Raw genomic sequence first — 26,529 nt, 5'->3', positions numbered from 1 at the left:
TTGTTGTTGGAAAAATTTAATGAGAAGAAGAATGAGGTGGCTGCTGTAACAAGGGAGTCTGCCCTGTTGCTATGAGTCAGCCATTTTGGACCCATAAAGTACAGAAGGAGCATTACAACTCCAATCAAATCTTTGCTGCCATGGACGTGTGACACCACAACATTCCTGAGTAGTCAGGGATTTGATAGTGAGTTTTGTCACTTTCTACTGGCATTAGATCGGAATTTAAGGCTTCATGGAGCCCCTTGTTAGCCTATACATTGGCCACTAAATGTTTTTCTTTAGTGTTAGCATCACATTTTAACATCCAATCATTTTGCCAGTGTTGTAAAAAAAAACAAGTAGACTTTTGACAGAGAACACAGTCAGATGGAGATCTTTCTCTGTCCTTTTGTCCTCAATTCGGTCCTTCCAACTGATCGTCCGAACGCCACTTTGCCCGCCCGCGCTGACAGTTGCCGACGTCCTAACTGCACTTTATTTGGACAAGGAGACGCTTATCTTTTGAAAGCATCTGGTGGATGCCGCTTATTTTGTTAGAACTGTAATTCCGGACTCCTCCTCTTTGGTTCCCGAATGGTAGCTACGTGCTAACTCGGCTAGCCGGTCTTTGCTCAGTTCTACCTTTCTGCTCTGATCTTGTATCTGAGGACCAAATACGCCAGCAATCGCAGCGCAAAGAAAAAGACGGCCAGGATGACAAAGTCCAGGTAGAGCTGCGCGTCCGTCATGTCCAATTCCCTCAGGATGGCGTCCGACTTTTGAAAGTGGCAGGTCTCCTGGCGATCGCAGTGGAGGTCCTCACGGTGAAGGCCGTAGATGGACAGGATCACGCCCTCGAAACCGTACCTGCAACAGTGGGACTCCATCGGTGGTGGCGCCCGTGTATTTTGTTCCCAAGCGCATCTACGGTCACGCCAGCGTGCCCTCTCCCTCCCTCTACACAGTCCAGATTTGAATTCCAAATTCCAGGCAGGCCATACGACTTACCTGACGTAGGAAATGTAGGACATCCACTGGAGGTACCACGGAATGGTGTCGAAGCTCACAAAGAAGCCGGAAAAGAGAAGAACCGGAATGGCCGTCACCGGACCCACAAATGTCGCCACCTGTGCGCAGCGCTCACATTTGTACATCTTCCTGAGCAGAAGCCTCTCTCATTTTCACCGTCTTGTTTTCAAAGTACTTTTTGAACAGTAGACTTTTCTGTTTGTCTTGCGAAAGTAACCGACTGCTTTCAAAAGTACCTGCAAGGAAGTGGAGGCCGCTCCGATCAGAAGTCCCAGGCTCTGAGCCACCAGGGAGGTCATGACCCCCAGCGACAGGAAGAGAAAGTAGCGAGTGGCGTCTGCCGGCTGAGACGTCATCCAGTACACGATACTGCAGTACAACGCCGGGAATACGACCTGGACGGCGACGGGACATGCAGAGAAATCACATACCCACACCGGTAAAAGTGAGAGCACAACCACCATCTTAAAATAAACCGTGACTACGTTATTATAAACCGGTACTAGCGCTAGCAGAACGGAAGATACAAGAAGCGGTACTGGGCAGTTCGAGTACAACTTCCTAACAGTGCCTTGAGATGAGTGCGCCTCCACTTAGGAGTTTTTCCCGGACGCGAGTCGCAATTTTTCAGCCAGTAATACAAGAAAAAAAAAAAACGGAGAGCCGACCGTTTTTTTCGAGCCCTGTCTCTTACATGACCTTATCTGTGGGTTTTTCCCTCGTGGTGGAATAACGAGACCAGTCGGTGGCACTGTTGAGCCGCTTGCGTGGCATTAGGTCAACACCTGTTTTGCGCTGATGTTTAGCGTGCGGAGCTAATGTCGTTTCTGTCGGGCCACGTTTTAGAAAATCAATTTCGGGGTGTCTGGAATAGACCCACAGCCAAGGATCGGCGATACAAATTCAACTCGTGAGCGGAGGCGCCTCTTTAAGCGTATTTGACCTGGAAGGGGACGTCAGCCATGGTCTTTGCCAAGTAGAAGGCTTTGAGGCTGTACCAGTAGTTGAGATGCTCCCTCAGCAGTACAGACATCTCCAGCGGAACTGCGAGACGGGACAAGGAGTACTGTCAAGATCTCGCGTTAGCGGACAGACAGGAATGTGAGCGAGCGCCACTGACAGGTCAGAACGGTGGGCATGAGGGCGGCGAACATGAGGAACAAGATGGAGAAGAAGAGGAAGCCCGAATTGCTGAGGACCTTCTTGGCCTCGTTGCCGATGTTGAGGTACAAAAGACCGATCAGCACGCCGATGCCGACGTGGGATGACACGCGCAGGTGGGTCAGCACCTGGACGGACGGCCGGGAGACAGAAAGGAAAACAACCATTATATGTATATATCATTATATGTTGAATGCTTTTGTTATGCTTGCATGAGAACATTATAGCATAGAGTATCATTGTTAGAATAATCTGTGGGCCTTCTCATGGCCTTGACGATTGTAGATGGAGTCAATATGCCCAAATATGGACTGTTATTTTCCTGTTTTTTTCCAATATGCCCTGAATGATGATAAAGTTAACAAAAAAATCAATCACATTAATGAGCAATTATCGAAAATGACGAACATTTCCAAAAGTGTTCAGGAAACAGCCGAATGGGGCGGAGACGTCACGACAAGTGATTGACAGTCGAGGCGGAGCCAGGTGCCATTGTTTTTGAACGACGAGAGAGTAGCGTTGGGGTTTGTTTGACCAAAACATCACAAAAATGGTTCAAAACTGCTGTGCTATGTGGTGTACAAATAGTTATTTATCGGAATATAGTATCCATGAGTTCCTGAACGCGAAAAAAAAAGCTGGACTACACAGACAATGGGTAAAGTTCATCCGTGCAAAGAGGGCTAATTTTCTAGACACAGCCTCCGGCACGCTTTTCTGTGGTGCGCATTTTCCACCTGAAAGCTTCTCGAACTATGGACAAGAGAAATCGGGTTTTGCTAAAAGATTGCTGCTCAAAGGAGATGCGGTGCCGACCATACACGCGCAGCCACCTAAATGTCCCGAGATATCAAGAAAGAGGACGATGACTGGCAAAGGAGGCTAAGGCTAAGCAAAGGAGGGGAGCAGCCAAGCTCGAAATGGCCAGAGTGAGTACTCTTTTATAATAAAAAAAATATCACGCATTGGATACAGGACTGGACACATGTATAAATTATCGCTCGTAAAATATATAGAACAAATCCTCTGATCCCATTCATATTTGTGTCTGTTGGCAGAGCGAAAAGCTATGATAGCGCAATAAATGATAATTATTCTATGCATTCCTTTATTTTGCAGTCACGGTGTATCAGCTTCACAAGAAGAAATGCAAAACAAATCATTGGTGTTTCCCACACGATCTGCTGCCGATGTTTCATCAGTGTCATTGCTCCCCTCAATGACCGTTTCATTACGCTGCATTGGCGTTCGTTTGGGCTCAAATTGGTAACCTAAAACACCGATTAAAGCTTCATAACGCTCCTCGTCATCATTAGATGAACATTCGTTACGTCCTTCTACGTCGGATTCGTCGCTGAAACGAGAAACGAAATTGTCTGCCATCATCGCCGCCATTCAGTATTAAAGCACTGAGCCTTTTTCTTGTTTCTTCATGAGGGAACCTGGAATATGTGCAGGACGAACACAATGCATCAGCATAAACAGCTCAAAACACCCCTAATTCTCCCCTCAATAGAAGGAATTATATTGATGCAGACAGGCGCTGCCCCCCTAGTGGCCGGTGGCACTCTCTTCACTTGTCGTGACGTCACGCACACAATCTGCCAGATCTCGGGAAGGAGCCGGTCGTTTTAGCTTGACAATGGAGCCAAATTTCTCTCATTTTCTTGTGTGTAATTACACAAAGTGGCATGATATGAATACAAAAGGCATGCGTTTATGGATAAATGATGGAATATTAACATTTTCCCAGGGCATGACATACTCTTTAAGGTGGTTTTCCCCTTTGAGAGATGTTTTTCTGTAATTTGAGATGTTTTTACTAAGTTTCGGTTTCGTTTCTGGGTAAAGTTTCGTTTCACGGGGCGCTTCGGCACCGCCCTTTTTAGCAGCATAAGTGTCCAGCTTCTATTGTACAGCTTCGTACTTTCTGGCTGAACTCAGCTCCCAGCTGAGTCATCATTTTGTACCCGTGATATATCATGTTATATAAGTCTTCGAAGTAGGCAATCCTTGGCTGTCTGATTCATTATTCTCATTCTGTTATCTGTTGATACCAGTGTTGTTAATAACGGCGTTACAATATAACGGCGTTACTAACGGCGTTATTTTTTTCAGTAATGAGTAATCTAATTAATTACTTTTCTCATCTTGGCAACGCCGTTACCGTTACTGAGGCGGGAAAGGCGTGCGTTACTAAGTTGGTTGAATAAAAAAAAGTCTGAGAGAAACGGACTCACGGGGACGAGAGCAGAGCAGGAGTGGGGAAGACGCCGTTGCACCCGCAATGCTAGGTGGCTCCAATAATACCTGACTGCAGCCATAGCCGACAAACTACACCCACATGACAAGGTAGATATAATATTATAGAACTAGATGCAAATGACAGACACTGCTGCATTGCCAACATGTTTTAAGGACTACATGCGTTTGTAAACAGCCGCCATCTTAAAGCAGTAGACCTCTCAGGAAGGCCCTGATGTAGAGATCCTTCCTAGCGAACCTAAGTAATTTTTTTAAAATCTAAAATGCTCCTAAATCGGCAAAATCTTAACTTAAATCTATCTTTAAATGATGAAACAATTTTAAAACTTACACATGTTTAAAGTAGACAGAAGGGAACTAATGCAATAACGGGAGAAATTTTAACAACTTTAACGATTGATTCACAACTTTAAATGACTTCCACACATAGCAAAGGTTACTAGCTAGTTATCGCAATACCCTTTTGTCTAGTTAAGTTGAGGGTAAAGAATTGGGCTAGGGCCATTTGTCCCCCAAACCCTTTAAGCTTCACATTGTGTGACCTGTTTTTTTTTTTTTTTTTTTTTTTTTTTTGAGAAAAAAAAAAATATATCACTAGTTACTTTGCCAAGTAACTAATTACTCTTACATTCAGGTAACTGAGTTACTAACGCAATTACTTTTTGGGAGAAGTAATTTGTAACTGTAATTAATTACTTTTTTAAAGTAAAATTAACAACACTGCATGGCACTAAATGCGTTAGTAGACAGCCGCCATCTTAAAGCAGTAGACTTTTTAGGACGGCTCTGTTGTAGAGAACCTTCCTAGCGAACCTAAGTAACTTTTTATCTAAAATACTTCTAAATCGGTAAAATCTTGACTTGAATCTATCTTTAAATGATGAAACAGTTTTAAAACTTTCATATGTCGAAAGTAGAGAGAAGGGAACAAATGCAATAATGGGAGCAATTTTAACAACTTTTAACAGTTGATTCAGGGTAAAGGGTAAATTAGGGTAAAGAATTGGGCTCGGGCCAATTGTACCGAAAACCTTCACAAAACACTTCACATGGTGTGGCCAATTTTTTTTTTTTTTTTTTTTTTTTGAGGGAAAAAAAAAAAGTAATTATCACCAATTACTTTGCCAAGTAACTAATTACTCTTACATTCAGGTAATTGAGTTACTAACGCAATTACTTTTTGGGAGAAGTAATTTGTAACTATAATTAATTACTTTTTTTCAGTAAGATTAACAACACTGGTTGATACTTGTTTCGGAGCTCACACTTGAGCTTCCCTGAAAGGGTGGCATTATCGGTTAATATTGCTACGAAGAACTACAGCGTTGCGCAGGCAAGCCAAAGGACGAGGGCCTAGCCGCTATCGCTACAAATGCAAGCACATGAACAAATACTACATGGAGCCATTAGAAGTATCAGTATATATGAAAATACAAATAGCAGAGCAAGCACATGTACCGGCATCGATACAAGTGCCAGGATCATAGCAGCGTTCTTTTAAATGATAGAGAATACATCCATGTGCTCTAGTTCCTGTCAGTTGGTCGGTCGGTGGGTCTCGCGTGAGCCGTCTACTTACAGAGTCCCTGAGGATGCTGAGGAAGGTCCTCCGGAACAAGATGGCGAACTGGGCGGGGCAGCCGGCCGAGAAACCTCTGCAGCCGTCGGATGACCGCTCCTGATCGGCAGAGAGACCGCGGACGATGGGTCGATGCCGATGAGCGCACGCGCGTGGCTCACCTCGTCAGCCGGCCTCACGGCCGGCGTACCGGCGTTGCCGTTGACGCGGCAGGGCCACCCCTCTTCCTCCTCCGCTCCGGCGCGGTGCGCCGCTCGCACCAGGCTGGCCGCGTGGTCCCCGTAGTCCCCCGACGCCACCTCCAGCACTCACGCCAGCAGACACAAACGTCAGCGTTATTATCTGATGACGGACCCGCCGACGTTACCGGTAGACGGACAATTAGCATGTCTTCTAAAGACAAAGAGGCTCAGTCAGCCCTTAGCATTCCACTCACAGCCTTCGCGACTCCATCAGACACCGGTGGGCCTTCCTTCTCACTTTTTCAACACTTGACTCAGTCATTGGATACGTGATGCATTGTTAACCGCCACATCATCTTGCTTTTCATATCTGAACTTTGTTTCTTCTGATAGCGCACAAGCTGAGAGACAGCGAGAACCAAAAGTGGTATTTGCCATGTGGCAAAATAGATTTTGCCTTGTGGATTGTTTTTTGCCATGTGGCAAAATTGATTTTCCTTCATTTTATAGGGCAGAAAAACACCTGTGGCTGTGATTTTTGGCCTTCCACTTACCATTACAGCACAATGACATTCAACGGACACCCAAGTCAGGCTATGCCATTGACAGCTATGCACGTCTAAATTTTCCATTTTAAAGGGCAGAAAAACATGTGTGGCTGTGATTTACCATGAATGGAAAATTTGGACATGTATTGCCATCAATGGCAAGGACGAGCATAGCCTGCAAAACTGCCATATACCCACCAAAAAAATGCCACAAACCAAAATCCATTTTGCCACATACCCCCAAAAATGCCACATGGCAAAATGCATTTTGCCACATACCCAAAAAATTGCCACATGTCAAAATACTTTTTGTCACATGGCAAAAAAATGCCACATGGCAAAATCCATGAGTAGATAACTTGGACATGCATGGCGGTCAATAGCATGGACGTGCATACAGTAGCCTACAAAACTGCCATATACCCCCCAAAAAATGCCACAAACCAAAATCCATTTTGCCACATGGCAAAAAAATGCCACATGTCAAAATCCATTTTGCCACATGGCAAAAAAATGCCACAAGCCAAAAAAATGCTACATGGCAAAATCCATTTTGCAACATGGCAAAAAATTTGGCCACGGCAAAAAAAATTCTACAGGACAAAATCAACTTTGCCACATGACCAAAAATTTTTGCCACATGGCAAAATCAACCTTGTCACATGTCAAAAAAAATTTGCCACATGCCAAAATCAATTTTGCCACATGGCAAAAAAAATGCCACATGGCAAATACCACTTTTGGTTCTCAGCCCTGCAGCAAGCTTGACTAAATAAGTGGAACTTTAGCACTTTCGCAAATCAACTTGTCACTATCTTCAGTGAGTATGTACAAGGTGGGGCGTAGTACCGAAGTCAGCCGGGTTGTGGTAGGTGGGGCAACGGAGTCCCAGTTCTCCCAGGTAAGGCACCAGAGCGGACACCTTTCCTCTGTAGATGCACTGACCCTGACTCAGCACGTAGAGCTGCCGAACACGCGCTCGTCAGGATTTCTCACACACCTGACGGTAACCGCTTTTCGCCGTACGCACCTTGTCGAACAGTTCAAATAGTTTGGCGCTGGGTTGGTGGATGGTGCAAATGATGGTGCGACCGCCGCGAGCCAGAGCTTTCAACAGCGACACCACCTGGAAACACGAAGAACTGTCCAGACCGCTGACACACGCACACCAAACACACACGCAGCACACGTTAGGGCGTATGTATATGTGCCGGTTTGGGGCGCGTGCGTCCGGGTGTACCTGGTGGGTTCGTCAAAGAACATGACGGGCGGGTTGTTGACCAGCTCCAGCGCGATGGCCAGTCTTTTTCTCTGTCCCCCCGACAGGTGAGAGGTTCTGGTGGAGACGCAGTCTAGCAAACCTAAAGCCATCAGGATCTCGCAAACCTGACGTGACCCCAGCACAATAGAAGGTTCCGGAACGGTCAGGCTCCAAACTCGGCTCTCGGTAGCTCACCTTCTCTTTTCGAGCGTTCTCCTTCTCCCGAAGCTTGAGGTTGGCCGACACCTGTAAGGCGGGGCGACTCTGACCTGAGCTTCCGTTTCTGCGTTAGCGAGCGCGCGGTAGCCTACCATCATGGCTTCCTGCACGCTCAAGTGAGGCATCAGCATGTCGTCCTGCATGATGTAACAGGAAACTTTCCGGAAAGATCGCAGGTCTCGCGGGTGGCCGTTGATCAGGATCTCCCCCTTCATTCCGGTCTCCCTGCCACGCAAAGCCGAGACATTCAATATGTGATTTCATTTCTAGAGAATGTAGCTCTGTGTGTCCCTTTTACAATAAAGTAAGGTCCATCTGCAAATCGTGATAACCTTGAGAGATTCATCACACAATACAACAAAAAAACGACACTCCCGTGTGCTAAAATCTTCACAATCGCACGTGATACCACATCCCAAACACTATTAAGATGTGAAGATACATCAAAGAACGAGTTGAATGAATTCAAATCTGGCAGAGCCAGAGTTGCCCCCGGTCTCGATGCATCAAGAATCACAACCGCCCTGATTTAGAACCACACCTATCCAAAGGCCCGCCCACCAATTCTAGACCCGCCGTAATTTACGCTGCAATTTGAGCTCTCACACTGACTGACAAATGTCCATGATCTGATCTGATGACTGCCCGATCTAGAAAGATTTCCCTCCGAAGTTGCGCCGGTGTGGTTTCCTTGTCGGGGACAGTCGGAATAGGGTCGTACAGTCCTGGGCCGGCTCCCCCTTGATTTCAAAGCATCATACACTGTGGATGGGGGGGGGGGCTGGGGTGAAGGGGGTGACATGACAGTTGCCTCCCCACCGCAGGCCCCGCCATTCCTGCACCTCTGTTAACACACCACATACATTACACTTTACATGGGGGCTTCGGCAAGGGGCGTCAGGACTTGTGGATGGGAAGAACTCTCCTGGGCTCTCCTATTTTAATGCATACACTGCACTACCCTTGCCACACAATCCCATCACGGTGCTGGGTAATGGCTGCCAGTCAGGGACCTGGCAGCCGCAGTAATAGGGGCGGTGGGTCCCACACTATTTCTCTGGCGTGGCTCCTGGGGCGTGGCCTCCTCTTTACCTGGGCTACTGGTTGAGGGAGTGGCGGGGTATGGGCTGTGGTCCCGCGCCGCCCCACAGCGGCTTCTCGGTACTTTCCTGCTTCTGCGTTCCCCTCTCTGTTCTGCCTGGGCACACTTCTTTGGCTCCGGCCCGGGTCTCCGGCTGAGTGCCAGTGGGTCAACGGGGTGTCGCCCGCTCCGAGTGGTGGTCCTGTCCTGCCATGGGCTATGGTGGTCCAGCAGTGTGCCTTTTCGGTTGGGGGGTCGCGTCAGTGGCTAATGGGCGACCGTGGGGGGCGGTGGCTCGTCCCTTCATCCCTTCCTTGAAGGCCGGTTAATGGGTATGCAGATGGCCCAGGGGGGGATGGTGGCGACCTCCTTGCTAGAGCTGCGGGAGAAGGAATGGGCTGTGCTGGCTCGCCCCCCCGATTGGCTGTGGAGAGGCAGTGGCCCTCAAGCGGCCATGCACAACATTTTCACAGGACTATCACACATCTGATGGGATTCACACATCTGCCGGGCCGCGGACCGGTACCAGTCCATGGTGGGTCCACGACGCATTTGCTACCGGGCCGCACAGAAATAATAATTTAATAACAACCGCATTCTGGCCGAATTAACCCTGTGCCCCTGCTTAACACACCAATATCCCTGTCTACTCTAGATATAATAGATTACAATTTTGTCATAGAAATCCATTGATTGGACCGTTTGTGTATAGAATATATTATTGTGCACTTGTCCTCGATAATAACGTATTACTAGGCCGTGGGCGCTACACATTTGTTCCCGGAAATAATTAGCCCCCACACGAGCGAAGATGACTGGAAAACAGACGTCTTTGGAGATATTTTTGCGGCGAAAAGGGCACCGACGAGCCTACAACCTCGAAGACCCACAAACTGCGAAGGAGTGGATTCGTGACCCGTTTGTGAATAACCTGAGTGATTCGAGCATGTCAGTGCAACAGGAGGATCAACTTGTAGAGATCGCAAATGATGGCGACCTTATTAAACGTACATTTCAGACAACAACTCTACCGAGGTTCTGGATTAAAGTAATTCCGGAATATCCTGACATCGCTACGAGAACATTGAAAACCTTGCTGCAATTTCCAACATCGTATCTTTGTGAAGCGGGATTCTTAATTAATGTTTAACGACAAGGCGAAGTCGTTAATGGTGAGAGCAGTGTGCAGTTGTTGTGTGCAGCTAACATGGCAGGATGTATCTGTGGAGAACTTTTCTACAAGTCCTTCCATGATCAAACGTAAGTTAATATTCCTTTCTTTCAAGAAATGTTGTAGTGTTTACTTTGGAATCGCTGCATTTGTGCATTTTGCGGCTATGTTTAACGTTATGCGCATGCGCAGAACCGCATCGTCGCAATTTTTGATGGGTTGCAAAATTTGTCAGAACACCGGTCCGTGAAAAAAAGACCCAAATAACACCGGTCCGTGGTGCAAAAAAAGGTTAGGGACCCTGCACTAAAGTAAAGAAATAATCTGTGTTGGGATTAATGATCAAGCAGCATAGAATAGGATGTCAACATATCCACTCTTACAAGTGACTCACATAATACTGGGTTCTACTGATTTGTGTACGCTCCATCCCACCTAATCACATCTCTTTCTTTTGAGTTTTTCCTTGCTGCCAGTGAGGGTCTAAGGATGGAGGATGCCCAGGTCATGGACTCATCTTATTCATCTACTGCAGGGTTGACTAAATCCGGACCTCGGTGCCACTTTTCCTGTCGTGTTTTCCACGTCTCTCTCTCCCCTAACACACCTGAATCAAATGATTATGTCACCAGCAACCTCTCCAGCAGCCTGATAATGATCCTGATTATTTTGATTCAGGTGTGTTGGAGGAGGGAGACATGGAAAACACAACAGGAAAAGTGGCACCGAGGTCCGGATTTAGTCAACCCTGATCTACTGTTTCTGACTGTGTATCAAAATGACTCTGTAAAGCCCTCTGAGACAAACCTCTTGTGATACAGGGCAATACAAATAAAATTGAATTGAATTTCTGCCCCCCCTCCTTATTTTCCTCGGTCATTAGGCCCCCCATATGGTGTCCACCGGAAATAGCACTACTATAATTATAGCTTGTGTAGCCCTTTTATTTATTTGTTTTTTTCTCTTTTGTCTCTCTCCATTTCTATTTTTCTTCCTGCCCCTCCTTAACCCTTCCTTGCACACTGCTTTCTCCCAATAAACGAAACACAATGGGAGTAAATCATACTCACATGTGACACATTAAAACTTCAGACCCATATGACACTCAGATTTCCATTCTATGTGTCAAGTAGCTGAACAGGACAGGTTAAAAAAAAAAAAAAAAAAAGAAGGATGGACGGACAGTCCAGCGATACCGGGCTGTCGGCGGTGTTTATAGCCCAGGCTGACCTGTAGCCCGCCAGGATGTTCATGAGGGTGGACTTCCCGGCCCCCGAGGGTCCCATGATGGCCACCAGGTCTCCGCTGGAGAACTTTCCCGAGATCCCGCGCAGTAAAATCTTGTTACCTGAGAAGACGACAAAGCCGACAACAAAAGCCACAACTTGTTTAGTTTCTTTGTTCGACGTGTTCATTCATTTTTTTTCCGGGGGGGTACTTGACAGACTGGTCTGACCGCCCCAGACAAAAGCAAATGGAAGTTGTTCGTACTTTGTTTTGTATTCCCTGTTTGTTTTTTGTCAACAGGATGTGTTTCTTTGAAAAAAGATTGAGGAAGGTTTGTTTGTGTTGTCAGAGGTTGAAGTCGATTTAAACAGATCAAAAGATTGAAGCTGTCCGTTCTCCGCCCTTTTCAAAACGGTCAACACCGGCGACTTTCGGTCACGTGACCACGGACCGGACCGAAAGTCGTCGGCGGAGTTTGTACGGGAGGGTGGCGGGGATCCTTCTGGTCATGAATAATCCCGATGCTAACCGTGCTAATTATTAGCAAGGCGGGAGAGGTTGCGGCTAAAGCGTCTAATCCGGCCGGCGGTCAAGCGTCATCTGGATGAGGGCTATTTGCGGACGGAGATTAACAGATTACACACGAGGCGGCCGGTCGACCGACGGTAACCCGGCATCTCCGTACTCTGGTCGTCTCGGTCGGTTGACCGGAAACGCCGCGAGCGCCGACCGAGGGGCTTTGACGTTGACCGGATTCTAATCTAGCGCCGTTACCGTCGTTCCTCCACCAGGGTCCCTCCCTGACTGAGTACTCCAGGTCCCTGAAGTGGATGTCCACGGCCGGTCTCCGCGGCAAGGACCGGAACCTCTGAGCCGCTGCCGGGCCGCCGTCCGCCGCCTGGGGAGGTCCCCGCCGGGGGGCCGCGCGTCGGGTGACGTGTTCCACGTAGATAAACGTCGACGGAGGGTCCAGCAGCAAATCCGGAGGCCCGTTGGTGTTCTGCCGGCACACACGTGTGATTGAGTGGGACTCCCGCAGAATTTTGTCACAATGACCGGAGTAGAAAATTCCAATAGATTTCCACAAGAGGGATGGGATTTGCAGGCGGCGGAGTCACGTCCTACCATGATGACGGCGTTGGTGACGGCCGGGTCGTGAGCGCACCGCAGCGCCGCCAGGCAGGCCATCGCGACGGCCGGCGACGAGTGAGCGTTCGCGGCGCATGGCGGGGGCCCCGCCTCTGCTTAATCCGTTCCGAGGGTGGCCGGAGATCAAAATGGGAGGGAAGCGGGGCGGGCTGACGTCCTCTCCTGGCCATGCTGCACTTCCAAACTTTTGACTGCCATTTCCAAAATAAAAGCAGGACATATCACTGTAGTCCCGTTTGGGTAACGGGGCTAGCTACTGCAGATTAGAATTTGAGTTGTACTGAGGAACGACAAGAGAAAGTCACATTTGAAGTAAAAATGCTGAGCTCAAACTGTGAGCTGCGTGGATTCAAAACAACAATCTTGTGCGCGCTTGAGTCAACGGGGACGTGAGTCGTCACGTTGCCCATTTTAACAGCTTAGTCCATCTGTATGCTATAAAGCAATGCTGTATTGTGAGATGCTGACCAGGTGACATCACATTCACATTCGTCCTCAATCCGGGAAGTCACTCATTTTCATGGCGCGGGATTAAAAAAACTGAATATATAAATCAATTGCTTCCGCACACATCAAAGCGGTCCATTTCATTCAGGAGCATAAAATACCGCGTGAAATATGAAACGAACATGCTATTTGCTGTCATCGGCACTTTAAACATGAATACAAAAAAAAAAATCCCTAAGTGTTTGTTCAAATGATGCAGAATTGCATTCATTTAAAAACAAATAACAATACCCGAGCTTCCTCAAACGGTACAAAAATAAATAAATGAGGATCTAAGTACAACAAAATAGCATTTGGCGAATTTGCATAGCAAAAGTCCGCTAGCTTAAATGCTATAAAAAGCTAACGGTTTTTTTCATAAGGCGCTTAACAAATCATTCAAGAACATATTCCCTCAAAAAACAGCTAAATATACCAAAAAACAAATTACGAATGCATAAAAAAACATTAAACACAACTTGATTCAGCCATGTTAATGAGTTATGTCATATTCACTGTTGCCTCTCGAGGGCCATGTATCCACACAAATCAATAAAACTACTGTAAATGCAGGCACTTTCAAAACAAACCGTTACAACTTCAGTCTAATAAAACGAATAATCGAAGCAGCAAATTTGATACGAAGCTTTTTTTCTAATCCATTTAACTCAAGTTAATTGATTAATTGTTGAGCACTAACTACGTCTTCCTGCTTCCAACTCCTTTTAATTAAAAAAAATGTTCAGATTAGGACTGTCAAACGATTAAAATTTTTAATCGACAGCTTAAAATTTAATAAGTCGTAATTCATCGCAATTCAAACCATCTATAAAATATGCCTTATTTTTCAGTAAATTATTGTTGGAATGGAAAGAAGACACAAGATGGATATATACATTCAACATAGTGTACATAAGTAGTACGTACTGTATTTATTTATTATAACAATAAATCAACAAGATGGCATTAACATTATTAACATTCTGCTAAAGCAATCCATGGATAGAAAGACTTGTAGTTCTTAAAAGATAAAAGTTAGTATACGTTGTAGAAATTTTATATTAAAACCCCTCTTAATGTTTTCGTTTTTATAAAATTTGTAAAATTTTCAATCAAAAAATAAACTAGTAACCTGCCATTGTTGATGTCACTAATTACAGAATGCTCATGGGTGCTGAATCCCATAGAATCAGTCGCACCCAAGCACCAGCAGAGGGCGACAAAACTCCAAAAAACACAAGCAACAAGTGGACATTGCACTGTGCTGTCATTTTAATCTGTTTGAGCTGGGCATGTGCGTTAATTGCGTCAAATATTTTAACGTGACTAATTTGACAATTTAATTACCGCCCGTTAACGCGATCATTTTGACAGCCCTAGATCAGATATATTTATGTATACATGTAAAAATCTTTGTTTTCTTATATATCTCAAATTTATATCATAATTACTATTTTTACAATTATGGTGATTAAAAAACATTTATTAAATTGTTTTTACTATACTTGGGGGGGGGGGGGGGGGGGCATCTTTCCAACGCTGTTAAATCTAAATAAAAACATTGAACGCACCCAAAAAAAATAATAAAAATTGCTGCTCTTGCGCCTGCGCCATGATCCGTTGATGCTTTTCGAAAATAAAGCAAAACGTTAGTCAATCATTCAGGAATTCAGAGCATTTGACATGGAGAAAAACTCACCTCAGAAGTAGGGTGGGCAAGAAATGTTGATGAACCCGAAACGCAGTTCCAGCAATAAAATTAACTTCCAAGAATAATAAAATAATAAATTAAAATAAGTGTTGTTGTTTTTTTTGTTTCCCATCATTTTTGAGGGGAATTCTAAATCAGGCTGTTTAGGACAGCTATACTTTTCACCAAGATCATCATCCATTGAATGCGCTACGCCCGCCGGTGTCGACAGGTGTACTGTCAAATTTTGCACCTCATCAGAAATTGCAACTTTGTGTTATAAATGGCCGTAAATACAGCAGTTACAAAGTAAACACTACAAGCTTTCTTTAAATAAAGGAATATTTGCATACTTTTGATCATGGGCTGACATGTAGAAACGTTCTCAGACACATTCTGCCATGTTAGCTGTACACGACAACTGCACGCCGCTCTATCCCTGTTTATGTCTTCGCCGTGTAGTCAAGCATCAATTTACGCCATATTCGTGTGGAACATGTATGCTTACGATGTTACTTGTTTATTTTGCACCTGTGGATAACATTGAGTGTACAACTGAATGTAAAAGAGGGCTTATACACAGCCACAACAGCTGTGGGAGCAAAATCGGGTGCAAAATTTGTTGTAAAATTAGCGTCTTTAGTGGGGCAAATGTAAACTCCGCTCACCATTTTGGCGGTGCTCTTTGGCTTTTCATGGTCCACATTTTCAATCCTTGGTTCTTGTACTTCTTGCTCAGTAGTTGTTGCCGCTTTTGAAAGCTTAGGTTTGGAAAAAATGACGTAGGCTATATCCATCTTGCCTCTTCATTCCTCCGGTGGTTTTAGCTAAGCAAAACAAATGACCGGTTCAGGTGCTAGTTTTGTTACTTTGTTGTTTTCTTGTGTAAGACAACTTACTGAAAGCTTTGACTGCCAGATCTTTAGTTCGAGAACAGAAGAGAGGTGTCATCAACATTAACTGTCCACTGGCGGGCTGTTTATCAGCTGTCTTGAGCTCGCTGCGTTTCTCGACTACCGTGTGCTGTGACGAGCAAACATTACTAATCGAACATGCAAATACGATTTGCTCATGTCATTACAATCGTCACATGATCTGTTTGTAAAATTTTGACCAGTTATAATTTTTATTTTGTTCATAATTTTTGCTTCACAACTTTTATAGACAATATTTTACCGAAAAATTCATTTTAAAATCATATATAGGAAAGTCAATTACATACAATGACACTTTTCTGTCACCAAGGGGGGGCCTGGCCCCCCTGCAAAATCCGCTTATGCTCAGAAGTTCCTCCGTTACAAGATGACCGCCAGTAGTGACGCCGCGAATCCGTTGTAAGACATCTAGGTTCACGAAATGAGACAAATATATTCGGGCCAATACGGTACATCTTTGTTTGTGGCGATAATATGACAAAATGCGAACGAGTTGCAAAAATTCCATTTTATTGAAGCGGCATCAAAACAGTCACGAGACCGCGAGGACTTCATTTGCTTTTCTTGTCGACGGCCAGCGTGTCGTGAAGTTCCGACACGCACTTGTCGAAGCGCTCGGCGGCCAACGTCCCGTTGCGGTCGAAGAAGGCCGCCACCGACGAGGTGGTGTGGCTCTCGCGCCACGTCTTCTTTGCGCCGTCTCCGAAGGCCACCCGCAGCGTGTACTGGTCGTCGAACCTGCCGGCCGCGAGGGAAGCGGGCTGTCAGTGCGCCCGGACGGTCGGTCGGTCGGCAGCGAGACTCTTACCTCTTGAGCGAGGACGAAAGCTGCCACACGTGATCGGGATCCATGCCGGCCGGGTCTTTTTGGAGCGCCACCAGGAAAATGTTCTTCTCCATGTACGAAGTGTAGAGCGTCAGGACGCCCATCATGACAAAGTATGTGGCGACCGCTGTCAAGGAACATGTCATTCCGATCTGGCTCTCCATTTTTCACGCGATAAGCTTCGAACGTTTGGCTTCAGCCCCGTCTATCCGTGGCGCACGTACGTGCGACCGTCGCGTTAGCTGAGCAAAGCTGCCTGGTGATTCTCAACAAGCTAACCTAAACTATGTCTTTGAAGGGATATAGTCAGGAAAACCTGAAATAGTTCAATGTGAATGCTATGCTAACGCTACGAGTTACATTGAATCTGTAATGGCATAGACCTTTAAAGGCTCAAGCAACATTGCATATTCTCTCTGGAAAAGATAAGAAAACAAATCTTACCCTGTGTGCAAACCTGGAGACTGGAGAGCAGTAGCACGTCACATGAGTGACACAACCAGACACTGCTACTATGCAAGATAACTACATATAAAATGTCAGACATTATGAACATACGACGGAAACTATGGCACATTTTCGTCTCGTTGTCGTCTCATTATGTTTTAGTCTTCCGAAACACGATTTTTGCTCGTTATTGTCTCGTCATCGTCTTGAAAAAATTGTTTGTTGACGAAATATTTTCATTATAGTTATCGTTGACGAAAACATTGGTTGACTGTCTCCCCCAACAGAGCAGTGATGGCCAAATGAAACTTTTTGAAGCAATGAAGCTTTGCAGCCAATTCGTTCAAAGCTTCATGGTGGTTCATTTGAACTTATGACAGTCCTATGATGTCAAATAAAGTGTTACTGGTTAATATCTTTTGGTGTAAATATCCCATAATACAGTGAGGACTGCATCAGTTTATTGCCCGGCACAGCTCTATGAACAAATGCCGGTTTTTGTGTCAGATTTGGTGGGTGGTAGTTGTAAATTCATGACCCTTTAAAAGCTTTGATGTTTTCACCTCGATATAGCCTGATAAATATTCAATCCATTTCAGTCAAACATAGATTTGTTTAAAATGTCATCATTTCGCAGATTTTGCTAAGCTTTAATGGTTTACACTAGAGGTCGACCGATATATTGGCTGGCCGATATATACTTCCCCCCCCCAAAATCGGACAATTAACACAACAACAACAACGATGAAAAGGATTCTGATCAGGCATCTGTGTGGGCAACTGTGGCCGCCGCTGACTGACGGTAGGACCCCAGAAAGACCCTGCAGCAGCTTGAAGGCAGGTTACTACAGGAAGCTTCAGGCTTGCCTGTTATGTAAATGTTGTATATTTTTGATCATCTTGCATGAGAGAAGACGCTATGTTGCTTTAGCCTTTCAAGGTGTTTACTGAGTTACACTCAAAATGTAACTCGCTCATTAGCATAGCATTAGCTTTAGCATGGCGGGCAGCCTTTGAGACTCACTATTACTTGTTTCTCGTTGTGACATCCCGGTGGGTTTAATTATTTGAAAGCAATGTACTGTTCTTGCCAATTATTGTAAATTTGAAGCTGTTGAAGCGGTCTTTTGTTTTTTACACCGTCTTTCATAATCTACGTGCTTCGCAAAAAAGTATATCGGCCTCAAATATTGGCTGAAAGTTTTTTTAGATATCGGTATCGGCATTTGAAAATCCCATATTGGTCCACCTCTAGTTTATTGACTAGCTGGAGCGTCAGGCCCACACCTGGCCAGCGGGGTTGGGGGGGCACCTCAGGCCCTGCCGAGTAGGGAACCCCCCTCCTCCTATTTTAGCCTTTTCACCCACTTTTGAAGCGGGGTGTACTTAGAAAAGGTCAATTTTCACCCAAGCAACACTGAGCCGTGCATCATTCTTTATTTATGGATGCATTTTCATCCTTATACAGTGGTATGAAAACATGTCTGAACCTTTTGGAATTTCTCACATTTCTGCATAAAATCACCACCAAATGTGATCTGATCTTTGCCAAGATCACACAGATGAAAAAACAGCGTCTGCTTGAACTAAAACCACCCAAACATTTAGAGGTTTTCATATTTTAATGAAGATAGTATGCAAACAATGACAGAAGGGGGCGAAAAATAAGTCAGTGAACCCTCACATTTAAAATTTTGCGGCCTCCCCCTTGGCAGCAATAACTTCAACCGGACGCTTCCTGTAGCTGCAGATCAGTCTGGCACATCGATCTTTGCCCATTCTTCTCTTCAAAACTGCTGTAGTTTAGTCAGATTCCTGGGAGGTCTCGCATGAGTCGCTGTCTTTAGGTCATACCACGGCATCTCAATGGGGCTCAAGTCTGGACTTGGCCACCCCAGAACGTGTATTTTGTCCTTCTGAAGTTGATTTACTTCTGTGTTTTAGATCATTGTCTTGTTGCAGCATCCATACAATTTTTAGCTTCAACTGTCTGACAGACGACTCCCGATTTTCCTGCAAAATTTTTGAAATCATTCTTCCATTAATGATTGCAAGTTGTCCAGGTCCTGAGGTAGCAAAACAGCCCCAAATCATGAGGCTCCCTCCACAATGCTTTACGCTGGGGATAGGGTGCTGATGTTGGTGAGCTGTTCCATTTTTCCTCCACACATAACGTTGTTTGTTACTCCCAACAAAATCAACTTTGGTTTCATCAGTCCACAAAATATTTTGCCAAACTTCTCTGAAGTGTCCAAGTGCCTATTTGCAAACATTAAATGAGCAACAATGTTTTTTTTTTCAGACAGCAGTGGCTTCCTCCATGGAGTCCTCCCATGAACACCATTCTTGGCCATAATTTTACATATAGACTTTGCCAGTGATTTCAATAAGTCTTTAGCAGACACGCTAGGGTTCTTTTTTACTTCTTTGAGTATTCTGCGCTGAACTCTTAGTGTCATCTCCGGTGGACGGCCACTCCTTGAGAGAAAAGCAACAGCGCTAAACTCTCTCCATTTGTAGACAACTTCTCTGACTGTCGATTGATGAACATCCAGACTTTTAGAAATGGTTTTGTATCCTTTCCCAGCTTTATACAAATCAAGGTCTTCAGACAGCTCTTTTGACCGAGCCATGATGCACACCAGACAATGCTTCTCATCAAGACAATTCTTACCAGGCATGTTTTATAGTGGGCAGGGCAGCTTCAAATCACTAATCAGTGATTGGGCACACACATGACTTTAAAAAAAAAAAAAGGTTTTAATTGCTCTTTAAGTCTCCTTTGGCAGAAGGTTCACTTACTTTTTTTCCCACCTTCTGTCCTTGTTTGTATGCAATTCTCATTAAAATATGAAAACCTATAAATGTCCATCCATCCATCCATTATCTTCCGCTTGTTCCGGGGTCGGGTCGCGGGGGCAGCAGCTTTAACAGGGAAGCCCAGACTTCCCTCTCCCCAGCCACTTCAACCAGCTCCTCCGGCGGGATCCCAAGGCGTTCCCAGGCCAGCCGAGAGACAGAGTCTCTCCAGCGTGTCCTGGGTCGTCCCCGGGGCCTCCCGCCGGTGGGACATGCCCGGAACACCTCTCCAGGGAGGCGTCCGGGAGGCATCCGAACCAGATGCCCGAGCCACCTCAGCTGGCTCCTCTCTACGCGGAGGAGTAGCGGCTCGACGCCGAGTCCCTCCCGGATGCCCGAGCTTCTCACCCTATCTCTAAGGGAGAGCCCGGACACCCTGCGGAGGAAACTCATTTCGGCCGCTTGTATCCGGGATCTTGTTCTTTCGGTCACGACCCAAAGCTCGTGACCATAGGTGAGGGTAGGAACGTAGATCGACTGGTAAATCGAGAGCTTTGCCTTTCGGCTCAGCTCCCTCTTCACCACTACGGACCGGTGCAGCGTCCGCATTACTGCAGACGCCGCACCGATTCGCCCGTCGATCTCCCGCTCCCTCCTACCGTCACTCGTGAACAAGACCCCAAGATACTTGAACTCCTCCACTTGGGGCAGGATCTCATCCCCGACCCGGAGAGGGCACTCCACCCTTTTCCGACTGAGGACCATGGTCTCGGATTTGGAGGTGCTGATCTTCATCCCAACCGCTTCACACTCAGCTGCGAACCGCTCCAGTGAGAGTTGGAGGTCACGGCTTGATGAAGCCAACAGCACTAAATCATCTGCAAAAAGCAGAGATTCAATGCTGAGGTCACCAAACCGGACCCCCTCAACGCTTCGGCTGCGCCTAGAAATTCTGTCCATAAAAGTCATGAACAAAATCGGTGACAAAGGGCAGCCTTGGCGGAGTCCAACCCTCACTGGGAACGAATTCGACTTACTGCCGGCAATGCGGACCAGACTCTGACACCGGTCGTACAGGGACCGAACAGCCCTTACCAAGGGGCTCGGTACCCCGTACTCCCGGAGCACCCTCCACAGGATTCCCCTAGGCACACGGTCGAACGCCTTCTCCAAATCCACAAAACACATGTAGACTGGTTGGGCGAACTCCCATGCACCCTCGAGGACCCTGCTGAGGGTGTAGAGCTGGTCCACTGTTCCACGGCCGGGACGAAAACCACACTGCTCCTCCTGAATCCGAGATTCGACTTCCCGACGGACCCTCTTCTCCAGCACCCCTGAATAGACTTTACCGGGGAGGCTGAGGAGTGTGATTCCTCTATAATTGGAACACACCCTCCGGTCCCCCTTTTTAAAAAGGGGGACCACCACCCCGGTCTGCCAATCCAGAGGCACTGTCCCCGATGTCCACGCGATGTTGTAGAGGCGTGTCAGCCATGACAGCCCTACAACATCCAGAGCCTTTAGGAACTCCGGGCGGATCTCATCCACCCCCGGGGCCTTGCCACCGAGGAGCTTACCAACCGCCTCAGTGACTTCAACCCCAGAGATCGAAGAGCCCACCTCAGAGTCCCCAGACTCTGCTTCCTCAAAGGAAGGCGTGTCGGTGGAATTGAGGAGGGCTTCGAAGTATTCTCTCCACCGACTCACGACGTTCCTATAAATGTTTGGGTGGTTTTAGTTAAAGCAGACGCTGTTTTTAGATCTGTGAGATTTTGACAAAGATCAGATCACGTTTGATGGTGACTTTTTGCAGAAATGGGAGAAATTTTAAAAGGTTCAGACACTTTTCATATCACTGTAATTGTATAAAAATGAAAAATCTTCTATCCAAGAATGCAGCTTTCATTACTGTTACACTGTCATAATATTTTTTTTAATCTAGTTAATCTGAACCATAATGCACTAACAAAGACGGCAAAAATAGATGGCTACAAGGTAAGATTGATTGACCTATTTTCATATTATTAAGTTTACATGCCTACTTCCCGACTAATCGTAGGTGATCATTACCATAATGTGTCAAATTACATGATGAAATATTTTACTGTCAGTAAAATATCAGGAAGCTCAAAATATTGATGAACAAAAATGACAGTGCCGTCATAACATCCTGCTATTTGAAGCTCGCTTTGGTAAAGGTCCTTCGTTACCGTAACGCACAGCTTTCGTGAGAATCATCGCGGCGGGCGACAAACGATTCATCGACATGATTTTTCTAAGCGTTCATCTGTCGCCGACTCGGTCACTAGCGTACCCGAAAAACAGAAAGAGAATAGCTCAAACGAAATCCGTTCCATTAATAACCGCCTATTCGGCGCTCGACATCTGGAAACTTTTTTTGGGCTCGGGGAAGGATATGAGACCACGCAGCAGGCCAGCACGGGTCTGGACTCGGGGAAGGGGTGCAGGTAGTCCCAGACCAACGCCACCATGGCGAAGAGGCACGACACGGTGCAGATGAGAAGCCGTCCGTCCACCAGAGCAAAGTTTTCCACGTAGCCGTACTTCTCCAGCAGCACCTGCGCCAAAAGCCCATCACGACCGGCTCCGGAAGACGGTCGGCCCGGTTCCCACCTGTTTGGCGGCGTCGTCCAGAGAGTTTTTGACCGCCGCGCCGTCCCATTTATCGATCTTCACCGGCTTCTCGTCGATCCGCCACTGAAAAACAGGGCGGTCGCTGATCAAGCTGTGCTGCTGTCGCTCCACTTTAAGTCAGCCGTTTTCAAACCTTTACTCCCTGTCATTGAGGGAGGGGGGTCGGCACACCCCTCAGTGCCCCAAAAAATATCATTGCGTGCTATTGACTTTACTATAAATGAAGTTAAAGGTAAAGTTCAGAATTTAATCTTTGAGTTAGCGGGGGTTTAATTATCAATATCTTTTTGGAAATCAAAATATGATCACTCTAGAACAGTACTTCTCAAACAGTGGGGTGGGCCCCCCCAGGGGGGCGCAGAGCGATGCTGGGGGTGGCGCATGTGACCCTGGGGAACATACTTTTTTGCCGTACCACAATAAAATGTAATTGCACATCCACTCAGTGGGTGGCAGTGCCGCTCTCATTTTCAGCGCGTGCGCAATATTTTTGAACCACACAAGAGCACACAGCAAAGAGCACTGGAGATATAAAAATCTAAGACGAGGAAATATGACGAAGCTTATGTAGCATTTAGCTTTGACTTTTAGTACAGTGGGAAACGAGGAAAGACCAGTCAGTTTACTTTGTCTAAAAATGTTCGCAGCGGACAGCAGGAATTATTTTTTTCAGCGAAAACATGCGGAGTATTGCCAACAATCCTCCCGCTTTGTCAGTGTTGCATCAGTAAACCAGCGAGCACTGTCATATAATCATATAAGGTGGCATACCAAGTTGCTCATTGCAAAATAACTCCACAACACAGGAAAGGAGCTGATACTGCCAGTAGCAAAAATAAACTGTTTAAGAACAAAATGTTATGCAGAGGAGTATATTTACAGTGGCGGCAGAGAGTGGGGGGGGGGGGGGCAACGTTTATGTCTTCCTGGGGGGGCATAACAGAAAATAATTGAGAAGCACTGCTCTAGAATGACGTAGAGCCACCCTGTGTAGTCATTTGTTTTTATGATTCTACTTCACACAGTTTGCTCAGCGCGTGTCGGGACTGCGAGTGAGTGCACGTGTGTAATACTTGAACGGGCTCAATGGACAAAGGCAGTCTGAACGGGTATGCCAAAAAATCAGATATGATCAAAAATCCGAATTATGCATTAAGACCCGCAGTCTGAACCAAGCCTATGTGTGTATTGTAGCTTTTTCTTCATTTTATGCTTTATTGCCATTTCTGATTTCAGTTATTATTAGTTTTTAAACTATTCAATGTGATTTTTATGGATCATTGTATTTCCTGTTGTAATTGTCTAACTTTCTTTTGATTTAATGTGATTTTTATGAATCATTTTATCTCTGCTCGTGGATCTTCAGGTGATGTAAAGCACTTTGAATTGCCAAATAACAGACTTCAAAACTCTATTCACCTGACACTTCGTCATTCTTTGCGACACGCCTTACCATAAGGAGCTGAGCTTTAGTAATAGTCATTCGAAGACAGCACACGCTCATGTCCAAGAGAAATTTAAGCTTGGATTTTTGAAAAAGTACGAAAGCTTTACCGCATACAAACAGAAGGATTGTCTCAAGAGTGATTCGTTCGAGGATTCAAGGTTGTTATTATATTTTTCGTACTATGCATGCATTTTTAAACGTTGTGAAAAAAAACTAGTGGGAGAAATCAGCCGCTACTGCCTTGGCATCATAGTTCGCCATATTTACGTAAAATAAATGCTAACTGCACGTTTTTTTTGCTTTTAACCAAGAATCGAGACAGTTTTACGTCCGTATCTATGAGGAATTCAGGGATTGAAGCATTTATTCACAAGACTTTTCACCAGAAAAGCTCTGTTTACGTCAGGCGGCCGCTAGCCTCATTCGCTAACAGAGTAGCATTGTACTTCCACATATTTATGTAAAATAAACACTAACTGCACAGTTTCTTTACTTTTCACCAAGAAACGAGACTGTTTTACATTCATATCTATGATGAATTGGGGATTTAAGCAATTTAAGTTGCTATTTTGGGCAAAACGCTATCTATGTTATGTTAAATATTGCTATTGATCCTGAAAATATAGGTGATTATCTCTGCATTTGGTGATTTTAGTGTACCTAGTGTAAAATCTGAGAATTTTAGTCATTTTAAGTTTTGTTATACCTATATAAAAAAATAATTAAACAAGATTTTATAGGGGAACGACTTTGAATTTTTTAATGTCGCTGCTCATGGAGACTTATATATGGCTAAGGTAAGTGCTTGTTTTGGTTTTAGGTCGGTAGCAGCTTTGGTTTTGAAGATATTTGAAGTTTTTGAAAATAGGCCCCCTACGGATCGGCCCTGCACCCTGTGTAATGTCAATATATCATGAAGTCTATGCAAATAAATTTGCCTTGCCTAATGTTATTGCTCTCCCTGCATTTCGGGCACATAGACATGTTTTGCCCCTTTCCCACAAAAGTCAAAACTCCGCCTATGCTCACGTGAGTCACAAAATTCCCATCATTCTCAAGTAACAGAGGGTCTTCACTACAAAACAATTGTGAGACTACAATGTGCCTTTCAGTGTTAAAATACGTAGGCTAACCCGTAGATGCGAACGGTTGTCAAATTCAGAAGAAAACAACAAAAACAAAAAAAACGGAAAATAAAAGTTCATGTAATATGACTATGCAACTCTACCATGCTATACTGTGCGTCCCGGGCTGTCAGGGGACGGGTATTGATAAGCATATGCTTTTTCCCGTCTTCCTTTGTCTGTCATCGGTCTTTTCGGGCAAATTATTCCATATTTTGTGACTGTCAAGTGTCAATGATTCTCTTTCTTTGGCCAAACTATCCCACATTTTTGTAACTGAGATTGACAATAAAATATTTCATTCATTCATTCTGAAATGATTGGGTGCGCGCTTTTTCTACTGCTTTGCTTGCCAGGTTACTATGGTAGTTTACCTGTTCATTCCGTTTGGGCGGGGGATTCCTATACGTAAATAAAGAACGGGGTTCCTTCATTTGACGACAACGTTGAGGTTTCGCTCGAAGAATGCCTTCCAAACCAAAATACGGATGGGGTAAAGATCGACGCGCTCCCTTCCTTTGAACGTTAGCGTGGCGTTAGCTTAGCCGACCGGTTCAGCTGGCTTGAAAGATACCTGCCTACCAAAATACGGATCTCGTCAAGACTGACTCATCCTTCTTTCGTACATTAGCTTAGCTGGCCGGTGTTCTGCCAGATTCTGAATTCATTTAAAATGCATCCCAACTCGCTGGGATGAATGTCACAGGGGTGTCGAGATGACTATCATCACTGTAATATAAAATGAATTGAGCATTATACGATAGGTGCAGTGGAACCATCCAAATACAGTATGCTTCCCCATAAACGAGAAGGTAAATAAAGTTAGCGGGTATTAAATGGCTACAATTATAAAGATAGAACGCCGGCCGAGGTGCGAATGAGCAGAAATTTCGGTGACACGTCTTACTTTCTCCAAGAGTCCGCTCTTTCCGGTGCGTGAGGCCGCCATTTTCAGCTGCTGCTGCTGCTGCTGCTGCTTCTTCGCCTCCAGCTTCTTCTTTGTGCTTGTACGACGGCTGAGGCGAAACATTAACTCCACCTAGTGGTATGGCGTGGTGCCCGCCGTTATGTGTGTTATGCCGTCGTCGTGTTTTCGATCTTTATGACGCAATGGACGCATTTTAGCGTGCTGATTTGCCCCTCTTTTTTGTGTTTCATTTAAATGCCATTAGGAAGTATATTCTTCATGCAAACAAACTTTTGAGTCAACTTTATGCGGTCAAATGTTCTATTTCCCAATGAATGAAACATTTTAGAGCTTTA

General features: G+C 45.4%; 2 protein-coding genes across 2 annotated transcripts; both read right to left on the bottom strand.

Annotated features, from left to right (window-relative positions):
• Nucleotides 1–329: 329 nt before the first annotated feature.
• abcg1 (ATP-binding cassette, sub-family G (WHITE), member 1) lies at nt 330–16,067 on the bottom strand. The gene is made up of 17 exons (XM_057838991.1): nt 15,930–16,067; nt 15,699–15,857; nt 12,831–13,045; nt 12,480–12,705; nt 11,709–11,826; nt 8,319–8,451; nt 8,203–8,253; nt 7,987–8,132; nt 7,777–7,900; nt 7,596–7,710; nt 6,178–6,323; nt 6,017–6,115; nt 2,132–2,300; nt 1,955–2,055; nt 1,248–1,406; nt 991–1,109; nt 330–849 (listed from the first exon to the last, which is right to left on the bottom strand). The coding sequence occupies exons 3-17, from the start codon at nt 12,891–12,893 to the stop codon at nt 621–623; spliced, it is 1,998 nt and encodes a 665-aa protein (XP_057694974.1). The 5' UTR covers nt 12,894–13,045; nt 15,699–15,857; nt 15,930–16,067; the 3' UTR covers nt 330–620.
• A 157-nt stretch (nt 16,068–16,224) lies between these two features.
• On the bottom strand, nt 16,225–26,333 carry spcs2 (signal peptidase complex subunit 2). Its single transcript, XM_057838992.1, has 5 exons — nt 26,174–26,333; nt 22,675–22,758; nt 22,459–22,619; nt 16,774–16,908; nt 16,225–16,703 (listed from the first exon to the last, which is right to left on the bottom strand). Exons 1-5 carry the CDS (start codon nt 26,294–26,296, stop codon nt 16,517–16,519), a joined length of 690 nt encoding a protein of 229 aa, XP_057694975.1. The 5' UTR covers nt 26,297–26,333; the 3' UTR covers nt 16,225–16,516.
• Nucleotides 26,334–26,529: the final 196 nt, after the last annotated feature.

The sequence above is a fragment of the Corythoichthys intestinalis genome, chromosome 6 (genome assembly GCF_030265065.1).
Source record: "Corythoichthys intestinalis isolate RoL2023-P3 chromosome 6, ASM3026506v1, whole genome shotgun sequence".
NCBI classification, from domain to species: domain Eukaryota; kingdom Metazoa; phylum Chordata; class Actinopteri; order Syngnathiformes; family Syngnathidae; genus Corythoichthys; species Corythoichthys intestinalis.
Note: the sequence above shows the minus strand (reverse complement) of the source record. Positions and strands in the feature narration are given on the sequence as shown.